The 15914-nt window shown below is 36.4% G+C and overlaps 1 protein-coding gene across 1 annotated transcript in view; it reads right to left on the bottom strand.

The window, feature by feature from the left end:
* chd7 (chromodomain helicase DNA binding protein 7) overlaps window positions 1-15914 on the bottom strand; it is a 187084-nt gene that overhangs the window by 18880 nt on the left and 152290 nt on the right. Inside the window, 10 exon segments of the mRNA XM_052022851.1 lie at window positions 835-1059; window positions 2967-2998; window positions 3001-3126; window positions 4554-5300; window positions 6413-6621; window positions 8342-8570; window positions 10365-10422; window positions 10637-10709; window positions 10833-10962; window positions 13475-13578. Coding sequence (XP_051878811.1) covers window positions 835-1059; window positions 2967-2998; window positions 3001-3126; window positions 4554-5300; window positions 6413-6621; window positions 8342-8570; window positions 10365-10422; window positions 10637-10709; window positions 10833-10962; window positions 13475-13578 — 1933 coding nt within the window.

The raw sequence follows: 15914 nt of genomic DNA, 5'->3' as shown, positions 1-15914 counted from the left end.
TTATTAGAATAAATGCTGGCTTAATGCATTTAAAAATAAGTGCTAAGGACTGAATTACATCTACATATACTGGACTAATTAACTCTGTCCTCTAATTTCTTAACTGAAAGGCTTCATTTGGTTGACTTGGGTACAGCACCATACAAGACTGCAAGTACTCATGGAGCATCAGATAATTATTTATTCATAGGACAGCAGTGCTTGGTATAGAGGTTTTTGTTTTGGAAGTTTGAGGAAATGCTGAAAATTTAAACAGGTAACATTAAGGAGTTAAAGACTCAAAGCCTGTAACAAACACATTGTACGTTGCCATAAAGTTCTGCAGAGCCAAGGGGAATCGAACACATTGTTAAATTGAATGAAAAAAAAATCCTAATTTATAAAGCTCTCAATAAGCTGAAGCTAATTTCCCTCCACTTATGGAAAGAAGAATTTTACTTCCCAGGATGATTGCCCACTGCAAGAGGGAACAGGCACTCACCCATGTTTTTAGCACCAAGAGTCTGCATCACATCTTTCAAAACCATTAACTAGTTGAAGGCTGCAGCACTACCAATAAAGTTCACAATCTGATTAAGTACTCTCAACCAGGAGTTGATAATCCACAGTCTGACTTTCAATTTTACCATTCTTCTCTCCCTACCAGACAAAACTGCTGACTTGTGTAATCTAGGACAAGAATGGTAGAGATAAAGTTTTAACCCCCACAAATATAGGGGTTTAATTGCTATAAATGGGCTGCAAACCGATTTTTGTTTCGTACATCACTCAAGACTTGCTCCTTATTAGTTAGAGTGCATACATTTGAATTGCACAACAATATTAAATACTTACCCTTGACACCTGAGGAGAACCTGCTATATCTTCACAGGCACTGAAGCTCCCTTGACCAACCATGGAGAGTTCAGTAAAACTCCTCCTTGGCAGAGGGCTTTCCACTGAAGTAGGGGTATAGTTGATTATACCATGAAAATCAAATGGCTGGCGCCTATTTATAGGCCACTTTCCCTTGATCATTGCTTCACAAATGTTGTCCAAACGATTAATCATTACGCGATCCTGGAAAGCAAAAATATACTTGCTTAAGTATATACAAACTTGCCACAATGTAATCATCAGGATTTTGGTAAACCTTAACTGACATATGAATTTTTGTGCAAGCAGTACTTAAATCATGGTTTTTCCAAATTTGAAGTATAATATGTGCTCCACACATTTATAGACATTTGTTTTTTCTAATGGGTGTATCAGGGAAGAGTGCTATATAAAGACTAGATTGAGGCATTCAAAAATAAATAATGCATAGGTACATTAATAAGTGGTAGACATATTCCCACAGGATCAGTGTTCTTAACTCCATACATTATCTCACTATTTGCAAGCTTATCAGATTTTCTGACTTTTAGATCAGGAAACTATTAGAGACTAGCTATGCATTTAGGCAAATGAATAAAATTTAAATCATGCAAATTATTGCAAACATATAAAAAAATGTAAAGCATTTTGTGCATGGAACTGAGTCAGTACAGGAGGCCCAAGTAGTCAGGGTATGATAGTTGAGTCACCGGCAATATTCAGATACTGTGACAAAAGTAAAACATCAAGAAATGTGGATATGGTCAGAATAGTAGAATTTATTCATATAAACACTATGCTGAGTTCTGCAATGCAATGCAATGCTAGTCTACACTTAATAATCTCTTCTGGTATATGACACAAAAAGACAAAAACATTGTCCAGGATGCAATTTGAACTATTACAGAACATCAAACTTTGTGGTCTATTAAGGAAGCAATGAAGGTGAAACTAACTGAGCTACATATATTGATTGTGGATAGACAAAACAAAAAATTAAAATCCTACATTACTTTGTAGAACCAATGTAAGTAGGTTCAGTGTAAATAAATGGAAGTTAGTGAAAAATTTAACATATTAAATTTAAAAAGAGTGCTATATGTTTAGAATAGTTTGCTGAGTAACAAAAACAAAATAAGGGTTTTTTCCTCCAAAATACAGGTGTATTCCAAGTTATGGCAGTAGTGATGAGCTGTGATGGGTTAAGTGTTTTTTTTAATACATAAACAAGTTCATCACCTTAAGAATACTTTACAGGAAGTATAATGCTAAAAATAATATGCTTCACCGTGCATACTCTTCCTTGTAACATTCACAAGCTGGTCATTTTAACCACAGTAGAAATGCATAAAACTTTTTCGTTTGAAAATAGATTGAAGAGGTAAGGAAAAATTTAATATGGCATAGAGTGTTCAAGTTTTGAAACAAAAGCTACAAAGTATAAAACATCTTAGTAAATTTATCATATCATGGAACACAACGGGCTAATTCAAAATTAAATTTCAATTGTGTACACATTAATATTTTTATTCTGCCCATGCAGAAGAGATTCTAAAATTCAAGCTCTCAGCAGCAGTGCCTTGCAATGGAGTGCAAGCAGTTGGATACTTAGCAACATAATCTATAATGAGAAGCTCAGTAATAGAATCTCTCATTTGTTTGGCCGTGGGGAACCACGTTCTGGCCTACTGAGAGTTGATATGGGGGGGGGGAAGGGGTTTGGGAAAATGGGGAAAGAAACAGTGGCTCCAACCAAGGGAATAACTCCGACATGGCATCAACTGATATACTGAGTACAGTCATCCAATTGCTTGACTGCACTGAATGGACCTTTCTTCCCCCCAAAAAAGCTGTGGAGAAAAGATGCTGTACTAGCTCAATGTGGAGATTGGAAGGACGAGCGCATTTTAAAATTAAAGCTATTTGCTTTATTACAGCTATGTATTCATTGTAACATAAAATAGCACCACGCTCTTCATATTTTGTTGAAAGGAACAGAAATTTGAATGGATTCAAATATGGACTTTCCAAAGACAATTAGTTCCCATTTCATTCATCGCAAAACAAAAATAATAAATAAAAATAATTCATGCATCAAGTCCACACATAGCCTTTGGCCAGAATGAGAAGGAATATGTTCTTCGTGAAGTAGTTGAGCTACTGTGGGTTCACTATCTTCCATGAAAAAGCCATCACGAGTTTCATCACGGGCAGTGCTTAAAGAAGCATTGCTTTCTTCATCAAAGTGTTTGCCTTGAGAAATAGTGCCAGCTGTGAAGAAAATTATGCAAGTTGAATGCGACAACATTAACTCCATAACCCTGCTACTGAATGAAGCATGAAATTATGAATGGAAAAACATTCTTTTATTTAGTTTGTGGTTCAATTGCAAAATAAAATATAATCTACCATGCAATTACTTAAAGTACCTTGACATCAGGGTTTTCCCACTAGATGGTTACATTGGCATGTCATATGAAGAATTAAGTCCTAATGCAGTCACACTGAAACAGGCGAGAGGGAATTGCTATTCCACCAGCCATTTAACTCATGATTGCTGTAAATCATCTTATTTGTGGAAGTTAACTAGGGTGTACATATTAATTTAACTAAAGGATATTAGAAGTGAAAGCTAATTCTGCAGTTCTCATTTTTTTTTATATATCAGTTCATATTTCCTAATGATGAATGCAGCTATCTTGATCATTGCTGCTTCATAGAACAATCCCATTTGCCTACTGATTTTCTCTTTAACCTGTCCTTTCCATCTTCCCATCAACTTCCTCCACATTCTACAACTCGCCCTTCACTGGTGATTCATAGTAACTGGTTAACCTCCCAATCTGCACATTTTTGGAAGGTGGGGAGAAATCAGAGTACCTGGGGAAATCCACAGAGTTACAAGGAGAATGTGCCAAGTCTATACAGGCAGCATGAGGGGTCAGGATTGAACCTATCTTCACTGCATCCAAGGCAGCAATTCAACTCTGCCACCCAGTCCTATAATCTAGTTTTCACTAGTGTTGATTATCCAATTTAAACTTCAGCAGGAAAGATATCTCCACATAAATGCTTATAAAGCTAATACTTTGATTTTACTGAATCACTGTAAAAACTCTGAGACTTCCAGATTAAGCAGAAGATTAGGTACCATTATTTAGCAAGTTCAGCATATACACAGTTTAACACAAAACAAATTTAATATTCTGCTGAGGCACACTTAATAGTGTTCCACTTAGGGATCATTGGATTGTTAGAAACACTTGACAGCTCACAGCCACCTGCTACATATTACTTTAATATTGGAATTATTCTATACTCTGGTATTATGGAAGTGGAGTCACTTTCTCTTGACTAGGTGAAACAAGAGTTACCACTTGTACACAAGATGGAATGCAGCATTTATTATTCAACCAAATTAAGCATTATTTTAATTACAATGATAAACGTTTTAAAATTTCAATCAAATCAATGTTTCAACACAAAATTTTAAACAGGACTTTGTGTACGAGACATCACACTGAACATTCTTAAATAAAGAAAACAGTTCTGATTTCTCATAAGACTGCTTTTCTAATTTATCTGAAATACCAAAAAGTTCCAATTAAGTACCTTGCTCTCAAGAGCAGAAGGTATTTACACAAGGAAACAAATTCTTTTTATTAGGAACTCAGAAATTCTCCATTTACAAACAGTACCTTCAGGTTGGGATGATTCTTCCGACTTATCATCAATATCGTCGTCGTCGTCCTCATCATCATCTTCATCTTCTGACACTTTCTCAAATGGCAATTTAGGTCTGATTTCCTTTTCTTCAGAATCAGCAAGCATTTTAGTACCCAGGGCTGAAGTATCATTAGCATCATGCTCAACTTTCACAGACAATGGCTCTGAGGTATCCCGACAATCAGAATCAATTTGTATGTTCTCTGCACAATTCGTTTCTCCATCATCCTTGGAAGGCTCTGCACTTTGCTCACCCTGAGCTGTTGGTATAGGACTTTTTAGTTCAGTTTTACTATCAAATTCAGCTTGTTCTGTACATTTTTCTTCTTGAACTGGCGTGGCTGGAGCAACAGAAGGTATTTGGCTCACACAGGCACCAGGTTGGTTTTGGAAAGGCGTACTGGTCCGCTGGCTGGCCCCTTTGTTTTGAGCAAAATTTTTATGGGCCTCTAGGAAAGAAAGTTCAGGGTCATTCAGTATGTGATAGTCTGTCCTGCTAACTCCGTGCTTTGCAGCACCAATCAATAGATCTTTGTCATGTTTGCCACACTCCCACCATTCAGGCAGGTCCATGCTTGGCTGGCATAACTTGAGTCGCTCATCGAGCTGAGCATGGAGCAACACCTGCTCTCGAACCTTCCGGAGAAGTTCTATTCGGTACAAGGTTCTAGAAGCACGCTCTTCTGTGATTGGCTCAATGAAAATGGTAGAATCAGATTCTTTAAGGAAAAAAACAAAAACTGATTTAAGTCTCCACATTGGTTGTTTCCTGTTGCGCAATTCATATGATTCAGATTTTACACAAATCACATATAGATTGATGAATATCCTGAATGCAATAAATTCCCACACAAAATAACACAGACAGTCTCAGATCAGGTCACTGATTAAGGAAATATTTGTAATGACCACAGATTATTGGGGGTTCCAGTGTACAAGGCTAGCATGAACTTTCATTTAAAAGACAAACTAGTGACTTATGAAACCCAAATTAGTACAAGCCTGAAAAAAAAGGGACCTTGTTCTCCTCCTGCATTAAAGCAAGAATCCTGTACAATTATGATGTTAAGTATGCATATAAAAATATTAAACAAAACTGGCTGGCAGCTGCATTAAAGAGGCTTAGCCATTGTCAGCGTTCAAAACCAAGGTTTATGGATTTCTGGATGTTAGAGAAATCTGAGGATATGGGAATAGGGCAAGAAAGTGATGTTGAAATAGAAGTTGGATTAGCCATGATCTTGTTGAATGACAGAGCAGACCTGAGGATCTCACATGGCCTACTACTGCTACTATTTCTTATGAGCTACAGAGGAACAAGGCCATTCACCCCCTGCAGCCTGTATCTCAACTCTAAAAAATCATAAAAAAACCTGCAGATGCTGGAAATCTGAAATAGAAAATGTTGGAAACACTCAGCAGGTCAAACAGTATGGCTGTATCAGACCTGGTCATTTCTGACCCAAGTCATCCATCAATGATATCAGCTTTTCTCTCTCCATTAGTACAGCTTGATCTGCTGGGCATGCCCCACAGCCCTGCTATCAGCAACAGAGTATAATTACCCTCTAACTGCCCATTAAAACATTAAACTGAGTTTCACCTGATTAGATATTTCATCCCTCCCACCACCTCTGAAACTTAAGGTTACCTTTTCTTAAAAGAAATTGATCACGTCCAATTCTAATGAAGGGTCACCAACCTGAAACATTAACTGTTTCTTTCCACATTTGCTGTTTGACCTGTAGAGTGTTTCAGTATTTTCTGTTTTTATTATATATTGTGCCTCAACTCTATCTGCCTGCCATGGGTCACTACAGTAATGTCTTACCTTCATCGGGATTAGGAGGCATATGACACACTTTTCTACACATAGTCACAAAAGAGTTGAAGTACTTTTCCAAACTATCATCAGACTTTTTATCCAGTCTAGCAAAGGCACGGAATTGGCTCCAGTCAAATTGCTTCTTCATGGGATCAAAAACTACACCAAAGGTTGATACTACACGGTAGAAGTCTGCCTCCTCCCTCCTGGTCCACCTAGATAACAAAAATGTTGATAAAAACATTTTGACATTGAAATCTCATGAGAACTAACAGGTATTGGTATATTATCGTCACTTGCACTGAGATACAGTGAAAAGCTTTAGCTTGCATGCTATCCAGGCAGATCAAGCGATAAGTACATAGAAGCAGTAAAAAGAAAACAATACAGAAATATAGTGCTGCAGCTGCAGAGAAATTGCAATGCAAGTAAACAATACAAAGGTCATGACGAAGTAGATTGTGAGATCATGAGTTCATCTTTCATGTCTGAGAGATTTGTTCAAGAGTCTGAGAACAGCAGAAAAGAAACTCAGCTACAAGATATTAATGGTATAAATTGAAGCCCTAATTGCACTACATTTTAAAAGTCTGAAACATCAATGATACACAACCATAATACCAATCAAGAGATGGTGAGTTTAATTTCTACTCCAGAGAACAGATGATAAAATCTAGGCTTAAACTAGATTGAAGCTGTTGGTGGTGCCACTTTTTGTTAGAATGTTAAACAACCCTTGCAACGTTGCTAAGCTTCAAAAACAAAAACAGTAAAGCTCTTTGGGGCATCAAAATCAGGAAACTTAGATTTTTTTCCCTGTACAAGGTAGAAGACAACCTATTTCCAGATATCCCACCCCAGCCACTGTTATGCTTCCCCCAAAAGTGATGAGTTTTTCAGTTAACATATGTAAAACCACAAACCCTTGCCCATAGACAGGCAATTCACTGCAGTGCTATAGGGACCTCCATAACCTCCAGATAATTGAATTAATTTCCATGGTCCATTTTAAATCCAAGCCCCATAGCTTGGGCTTAAAATCGACTATGGAAATTAATTCAATTATTTGGAGGTTACTATCTGATGCAACATCTTCCACGCCATACAAAAAAGTGGCTGAAAATCGGATCAATACTCATTGTGAAGAAATCAATGAAACTTTTAAAGCCTGTAACAGTGCAAAAATTTAAACAAAGGATTAAAACAGAACCGAATGTTACTCGCTTAGAAACTGAGTGAATAATTCCAGACTAGACTGCATGCACATAGCATGGACCAAAAGAAAATCACATGACCTTACAGCTTCTGTTCTAAGAGATGCTAGCTGAAGCACTTGTGCACAAAATGGAAAAACTAAGGGAAGAGTGTGGGAAGTTGGAGTTGAGGCAGAAGATTCAAAATGTTTTTCCTCAATGTTTGAGTTAATTCAAGGAATGAATGGTTTACTATTGGACCTATTCTTTGTATTCTTAGAATGCTGAATCCCAACTATCATTTTATAACTTATTATTCCCACAAACGAATACCGGATTTTTGTTTTGTCCCAGCTATACATTGATTTACACAACCAATTTCTACTAAATCCACAAGGACATTTATAATTATTTTCAGTATTAGGTTTCACTTTATTTTTGAATTATAATTACATGTTATAAATATTCAGCATGATTTGTTTTTGTGATTGCTGAAAATGTGTTCTTTTGAGAGGAAAATTAGTTCTCAAAGTATTTTCTCTATCCAACAGCTTCCCTAAAAAAAAGTTGTACAGCCAAGGGATCTGAGACCTCAATGCTTCCCTAGTGCAGGCACTTTAGAATGAATGATTTACTGTTAATGCATTTAATTTAATAAGACAATACCACAGATAAGTATTCCAAAGCATAACACATACATTGAAAATACTTGCAGTTAAAAGTGCACAGTTCATGGTATTACCTTTGACGTTTCTCAGATATGGCTGCATTTCTCTCTGCCTCCCGAGCTCTCACTTCGTCTCTTGGCCGACGTCTGCGACGGTCACTTTTGTTCAGTGCTTCTAATTTCATTTGCTCCCTCTTGTAGCTGCGCTGATAAGCTGTGATAAGCCGGCGCAGGCGTGTTGTGAGGACTGATGTGCTGGGCCAGTAGAGTTTATCCGATTCATCATCTTGATCAGGTTGTTTGTCTGTAAAAACGCTATATTCAGTAATGCTACTCATGCCTAATCCTTAGATCACCTAAATCCTGCACTATCAGCACAAAAATGTACAACCAAATCCTGTGTAATCCAAAATCCGTTCTATTACTGTTCATGTAATTTTTGCATCTTTTGAGTTAGTTGGAACTTATTTAAATGTTCCATAAACCTGTGCTAATATCAAAGTACGAATGATTCAATCACAATATGAACTTATATACCAAGAACTCAATTTATTTACATTTTAAAGTATTTTAGCATGAATTAACTCAAACAAAAATGAAGCCAAACCAACAGCAAAACTAAGTGAATTTAAGATCACGTTTTGTTCAAGTTTGGTTAATGACAGAATGTTTGTGTGCAACAATTAGATGGTGAAAAATAAAACAGAATCCTTGTACCAGAGCAAGTACACTATCCTGCAAGTTTCTCTCCCACCACTCTTCAATCCCTTCTTAGCCGTGCGCTATTTTCATCACCACTACTAGCTACAAACAGCAATCCTATAACATATCATTCATACAATCCAGCATATGGTTTCTGCCTGGCATCTTACTATAGCATTTTCTGTTTTTATTTCATATTTCATGCTTTCATAGTATATTGTTCATTTCCATACCACTACCTTGAGAATACACACAATTATTTCATGCTTTTTAAAAAAGTACATTTCTTGGGAAATATCAACTCAAACCTATATAATGCTTTACTTAAATTAACTGCAGGACAAAACTGGCAGACAATTCTCTGATGACCTTGGCCTATAGTTTCAAATCAAATGATGAAGGCCATGAAAATTACGAGCATTTTTTAAACAAAAAGAATGCCTCGCATGATGTCTAAATGAATCCCCTTTGAATTGCAGTTTTTATGAAAGCTTGTTCATCAGATCGCTATAAACTTGTAGGTAAATAATTTCAAACCCACTAAACCACAGAGCCACATTATCTTTTTGACTATTACCAGAAATAAAGAATATATTTTGGCCTACAAATTCAGCTTTTGGCTTGGGTATCTGAACACAAAAGTAACATGAAATTGTACTACATCTCTATCAATAACTTTGATATGATAATGTTAACTCTATTGTGCAGTTTTAACCTAAATGTTTATTTTGTGCACATCACAGCCTATTCATATTTCTCATTTTCGTTTCATTCCTAGTCTTTTTTCCCCACCTGATACTTTTCTCTCATTTATTACCCCCCCCCCACGATTCATTTTGTGCCATAAAAGGTTGAGATTACTGTCAGGATGTCACAGCTTGAAGATTTGATACACTTGTATCAGGTTCAGCTCTTTGCTGAATTAAAAGAAATTAACCCCATTTAAAGAATTAAACTCTCCAGCAGGATAACAGGAAGGAAATTTACTAGTAGTGTATTAAAGATGAGAATTTTAACCTTCCATCATTGCGCTCTTGTTGTTTCTTGCAACAATACAAAACTAAAAGCAGCTAATATGAAGATCTGATTTTAGTATTTTAGATTTGTGCACAATTAGACAGCAAACAGTTAATTAAATGCAAAGTAATTCCAATCAACAAGCTAAGCTGTGAGGATGTCTGGCATTCAACTATGGATTCTGTATAACTGTATGCAGTTTTAATAATTTAAATTACTAGACAAGGACATATGTAAATAATGATTGTGAATTCCACACTTAGATTGGATGTATAGAGTTAACCGCATGCTGGAAATTCAGGTAGTCTAAGCCTGGAATCATTGTTATTGGTTACCAGAAAGGTCCACTAATTCCCTCTCCCTTATCACAAGACCTCACCTGTATTCACAGTATCCATACATTCTTCCTTGTCATCTTGTGGAGAATTCTCAAACTCCTGCAAAGAATTATCTATTAAGATTTTTGGCACAAGATTCTCATGGATTGTTACATCTTTCCCAAAAGTTTATGAAATGCAAAATACTTAAAAGTTCAAAGCAGTACTTTCAAAATATTAGTTTGTGATGTTCACATCAACGAAAATAGGCAAATCAGATAATTTAATTCAAATTTTGCAACGAGAAGCTTATAGCTTCATTAACATTACTCACATCCATTTCATCTTTGAATGGAATTCTGCCTGGTTTATATTCTGGATCTTCCTCCTCTCTGTCAAAATCAACACTGAAAGAACAGTTTTCGTTAAAAGTCATAGCCTTGATGCTGCTGCTTATTGAATGTTGGACTGGGTGAGTTGGGGATGGGGGAGCGTGTTGGATTGTAAAGGGTCTCAAAAGCACAGCTTACCCATCACTAACATCTGCCAGCACATCTGTTCCCCTCTGTTCAGCAGCCATGGCCTTTGCATCAGGCATTCCTACCCGCTCCAGGAAACAGAATAAAGGATCTGCCCTTATAGAATTGTACTTTTCATAGCCTACATAAAAGAACCAAGAATTTTTAAACCACACATTTTAATCCATGAACATAACTGTATACAAATCATTTTTTATTTTTACACAAAATATCAATTTATATACTTATGTACCCACATAAAACATTTCCTGGAAGTTGGAGAAATTCAATAGAAGTTAACAGATTTCAATAATTTAATTTACTCCAGCTTGATCATAATTTCCTGTACTGAAATACAAAGTTACATTACAGCTTGACATTTTCTTGAATATACTTGTCTTTGAAATTATGATTTAATAATAGAAACACTCATTTAATACTTGCAAGATGTTTAAGTCTGAAGTTAATCACTTAATGGGAACAGAAGAGTGAAATTATATAGCAACGATTTTACTTTACGATAATTCCCCTTTCAAAATTTGTATACACTAATAAGATATTTGGCTGCAAAACTTTAGGAGAATTAGTCAACCAAGAATTGAGACTTAAAAGGAGGGGAAATTAGCAGCATCTTTTGAGCTAGTTATAGCACTTCCATTAATACAGAACATTAAAAAAATTGCACGTTCCAGAAATAACTGAGAAAATGATTGTCAGGCTAGACTCACGTCAGTTGGACCACAAGCAATACTGCCTCAGTCAACCAAAAACAGCATAATTCAATTAGGTTCTGCACTGTGACACATTGTTCTTAAGTACTCTTGAGCCTCAAGCCAAATTGTAATCATGAAAGGTTTTATAAGCCATCAGTCTACCCCCCTAGTCAGGACACACACTAGAGAATTCCACTGTGACCTCGAGTGAATTTGGATTATGATTAGGAACTGCTCTTTGTATACATCATGGCTGTTCTGCATCCCAGTGGTTCAGAGTTAACAAGACAGTATTCCACAACAGGGAATGGGAAAGTCTCAGTGCTGACATTTGTGAAATACTACTTGGAAAAAAGCCCAGGAGGCACTTATACAGATTAATAGTGAAGGTTAAGCTACTATTCACTCCAATGCAGGGCTAGAGCAGAGAAGTGGAACAAGAGAAGCAGTGCTGGGAGCAGAGATAGTTGCAGTTTAGTAACATAAACATGATCTGAGTTTTCACTTATTGAAATAGGTGCATTTTGCAAATAATTTTACAATGAACATTTGGGAAAAAAAATCTTCATTAGAGTTTCTTAAAGTATAATGTGCAACATCCAAGCAAATCAACCATAAACATTTAAGTATTTCAACAAGAATCAAAAAACCAACCCCTTAATTTGGAATTTGTCTATTTTCTTTAGACGAGGTCAATTTGATTCAAATTAGTCTCCTTTTCCTTAACTGAGATTCTCCTCCTCTATAGAGTACAGATCCTTTAACTGTTAGTTTCATTTCTTACACTGTTCTCAACCCTATTCCTTCCTCAGAGCCACAAGAAAGATTGCCCATCTTCATCTAATAGCCTCGATATTTAGTAAGTATCTGACATTCACCATAGTGTGTGAAATCTTCAACATGCATTTGGTGATCACAGCATATCTGCCTCTCCCCTCTATACAGCATTTTGAAGAGACCACTCCTTTCGGAACACACCATTTCACTCCTCCAACACTAATATCCCCAGTTACTTCCCTGCGCAGCCACATGCTTTCTCCTTTCAAGGGTCCAAAACACTTTTTAATCAAACAACAATTTACTTGTAGTTCTTTTAACATAGCATATTGTGGATCATGTTCATGATGCTGTGTCCTCTATAATGGACAAAATAAACAGCCTTGCTAAGCAACTCTGTAAGTCCACAAATTTGTGTGTGTGGGAGTTCTGTGAGACCCTCTCCCACTGCTCTACCTCTGTGGTTTCTACTGGTCCTTATGCAAATTTTCAACCCAAAATTTCAACAATTCTTCCCACCCTGCCCCCAGATGCTCCTTGACTCGCTGAGTTTTTCCTGATTTTCAGGTCACCTGCCACTTGGTTGTCTCACCTTTTATCCTATCCATTCCACTCACATCGCCCTCTCTGCAAACGGAAACCAACCTCAACCTGAAACTAGCCCCCTTCATCTTTCCACGGATGCTGCCTGACCTGCTTAGTATTTCCAGCATTTTGTTTTATTCTGCAATTATTTTTTCATTTTAAGTTTGCAACTTTGTCAAAATATACATCAAGATGAATTACACCTACAGAACAAATGAACAATTTTTCATCTGATTACCTACCTCACAACCCTCTCCCACCCCAACTATGATACCCAAGCTATTTCAACATGGTGTTTCAAACCCCAAGCCTTGCCTTTTCATCCCAACATCCACAATATGCATACCTTTCTGTAATAGTCGCTGGATGTCATTCTGCAAAGGTGAAACTAGCTTCCATTTCTCCCATATTGCCAAAGACCATACATTCTCACGAAAATTTGGTAAAATCAGTTAACTTTCAACATAACTAGAATTGTACTTAGAGCTATAGTTGTGTGCCACATTAAGTATTTACACATTATGCTTTGATTGGGGTACTTATGAATTATATACAAGAAAAAAAATAGCAATTACATACCATGCTTAAATACTCCAATAAGAAGGCATTTATCAGCCTCCCGATCCCACCAATCTGTAGGAAGTTCACCATGATCGATTTCTGGGATCCAGATATCTACATCACTAAACAAAAAGTCTCCACGTGTAAATGAAAGCTGTTTCTCAAAAATTGTCACTTATTCAATCTTGAAACAGGAAATTCTATAACAATATGCAAAAATGCCATTTCATTTTCATTAACGTCAAAAATTTATTCAATAAACAAAAAATTAAGGACTTCAATTTTAAAATCTAGGACAATTTTAGTTTTCAAGTTCTAGTGCCATAGTAATTTGACTTCGTATTCCCACTTCCTTCTCAGAGCTTTTAATGGAATACAGCAGCTTATCACCAAAATTAATTATGAAGCTACAAACATTTGTGCGTTTTTAAAACCAGCTATTTCAAGTTGCTGTAATTAACAATTAAGCTAATTCTTCAAGAAGGTATTCCTACCAAATCTACGAAATTGGACACCGATTCTAAATCTCTTTTCAGAAGAAATCCTGCATTACGTTGGGTGTTTGGGCCACAGAATCTATTGTATCACAATAGATTCCAAAATAAGTGCTGCAAACTAACTGCAGGTATCTAGATACAAAATGATCCTAGATTATAATAATGAGAAAATAGATAAGATTATACATTGATCTTCTCTGCAACCATCCCATCAGACATTTTAATCTTAAAGGCATAACATCACCTCTTTGGTAGAGAAATGACTTCCAGTCTACTCAACTTTTCATGAAGAAACAATTTTAAAACATGCTACAAAAAAAAACAAAAAACAATGTACATTTTAAAGTATATAATCTAAAACCCTGAATGTAAAAATCTTGTAAGATAGCACCACCCATTGAGATTGAGATATATTTATCATAGATTTAGAATCAAATCTAGGGCCTTTCTGATAGATTAACTACTGCAAGTAGCCAACTTTAATATTAAATTTAATTGAAAACTGCTCTCAAAGGTAAGGAAACATTTGATAAGTTAAAGTCAGCTGAACTGTGGTAAAGGCTGATTGGAGGTTACAGTTTGGACTCTGCTAGCAGGAAGAAATAAAAAGGAGGCTTGCCAGCCAGCTCCAAGTCAGTTCCACTTCCAGTGTCAGAAGCCTGGCACACAGCTTACTGTCAAGTTCTACTTCAAGTCCATCTGTTTTTTTCCACAATTTAACTTAAGTTATGCAAAATGTCTTGCTTACAAGTTGTAGTATTCTGAATGCACATGATCTGTGATCCTAACTGATCAATCTCCAATAACTGTATCCTTTTAATAACTATTCACGTCTGTATGATTAAATCAGTTACATAGAAATTATTTTCTGCTTTTCAATTTCTCTCGCTAGAAATAAATCCCAATATACTGATGCATTCGTATGGCCTTGCTAACCTACATTGCCACTGATGCATGATTCAATCCCATTGTTTCTCTAACTCACCAGACTCTTTCAAGAAGTAACCAAATTTTTCTCCAGCAAAATACATTTCACATTTATACACTAAGCTTTATTTGCTGACTACGTGCTCATTCTTAAAGTGTATTAACTTCTCCTGTATTTTGAATCTGGCCTTCTCTGCATTAACTATACTGTATATCCACAAATCTCCTTAAAGCTATCCACAGATTTTGAAATTGCACTTCCAATCCAGAGCTCACATTTATGCAAATAATAAACAATAGCAGTTCCAGCACCAATTACAGAACACGCTTCACTACTTTTATCAAATACAACAATTAAATCCCAAGTGAAAATAAAAGTGGCAGATGTTAGAAATCTGAAATAAAAGAAAATACTGTAAACATTCAGCTGGTCTGGTAGCATCCGTGGAAAGAGAAGCAATATTTCAGGTTGAAAACCCTTCATCAGAACTGGAAAAAAAACTAGTTTTACATTGCAGAGAAGGTGGGAGAGACATGGAGAGGATGAAGGGAATATTTCTGATAAAGCAGGTCTAGGTATGCCATAGGGTTAAGTTGTAGAGGTTTTCCAATTATGGGGTTAATGTGAACAGTTAGTGGGGGGGGGGGGCGGAGAACAAAAGCAAAGATGAGGGCAGTGAGAAGGTGAGATTACAAAAGAGACAAGAGGAAATCCTGATGCAGTGTGGTGACTTGAAACATCAACAATTCCTCCCCGCCACCCCCAACAGACGCTGCTCGACCTACTGAGTTCTCCCAACAGTTTGATGTTTTTTTGACAAAGGAATGTGAAAAGGTGCTAAATGCAGCTCAAAGGTCAGGCTGAGCTAATGGAGTAAAACTGAACCAATATCACAGATGGGTAATTTACTACAAAAATGGCCAGTTCTGATACAGTCAGAAAAAGCGAATTACCCGAAGTCAAAGAATTTGATACGGGGTCTGGAAGGCTGCAAAGTGCTCAGGTACACAAGGTGTTCTTCTTCAAGCTTACG

Source organism: Pristis pectinata, chromosome 9 (assembly GCF_009764475.1).
Source record: "Pristis pectinata isolate sPriPec2 chromosome 9, sPriPec2.1.pri, whole genome shotgun sequence".
Classification (NCBI taxonomy): domain Eukaryota; kingdom Metazoa; phylum Chordata; class Chondrichthyes; order Rhinopristiformes; family Pristidae; genus Pristis; species Pristis pectinata.
Note: the sequence above shows the minus strand (reverse complement) of the source record. Positions and strands in the feature narration are given on the sequence as shown.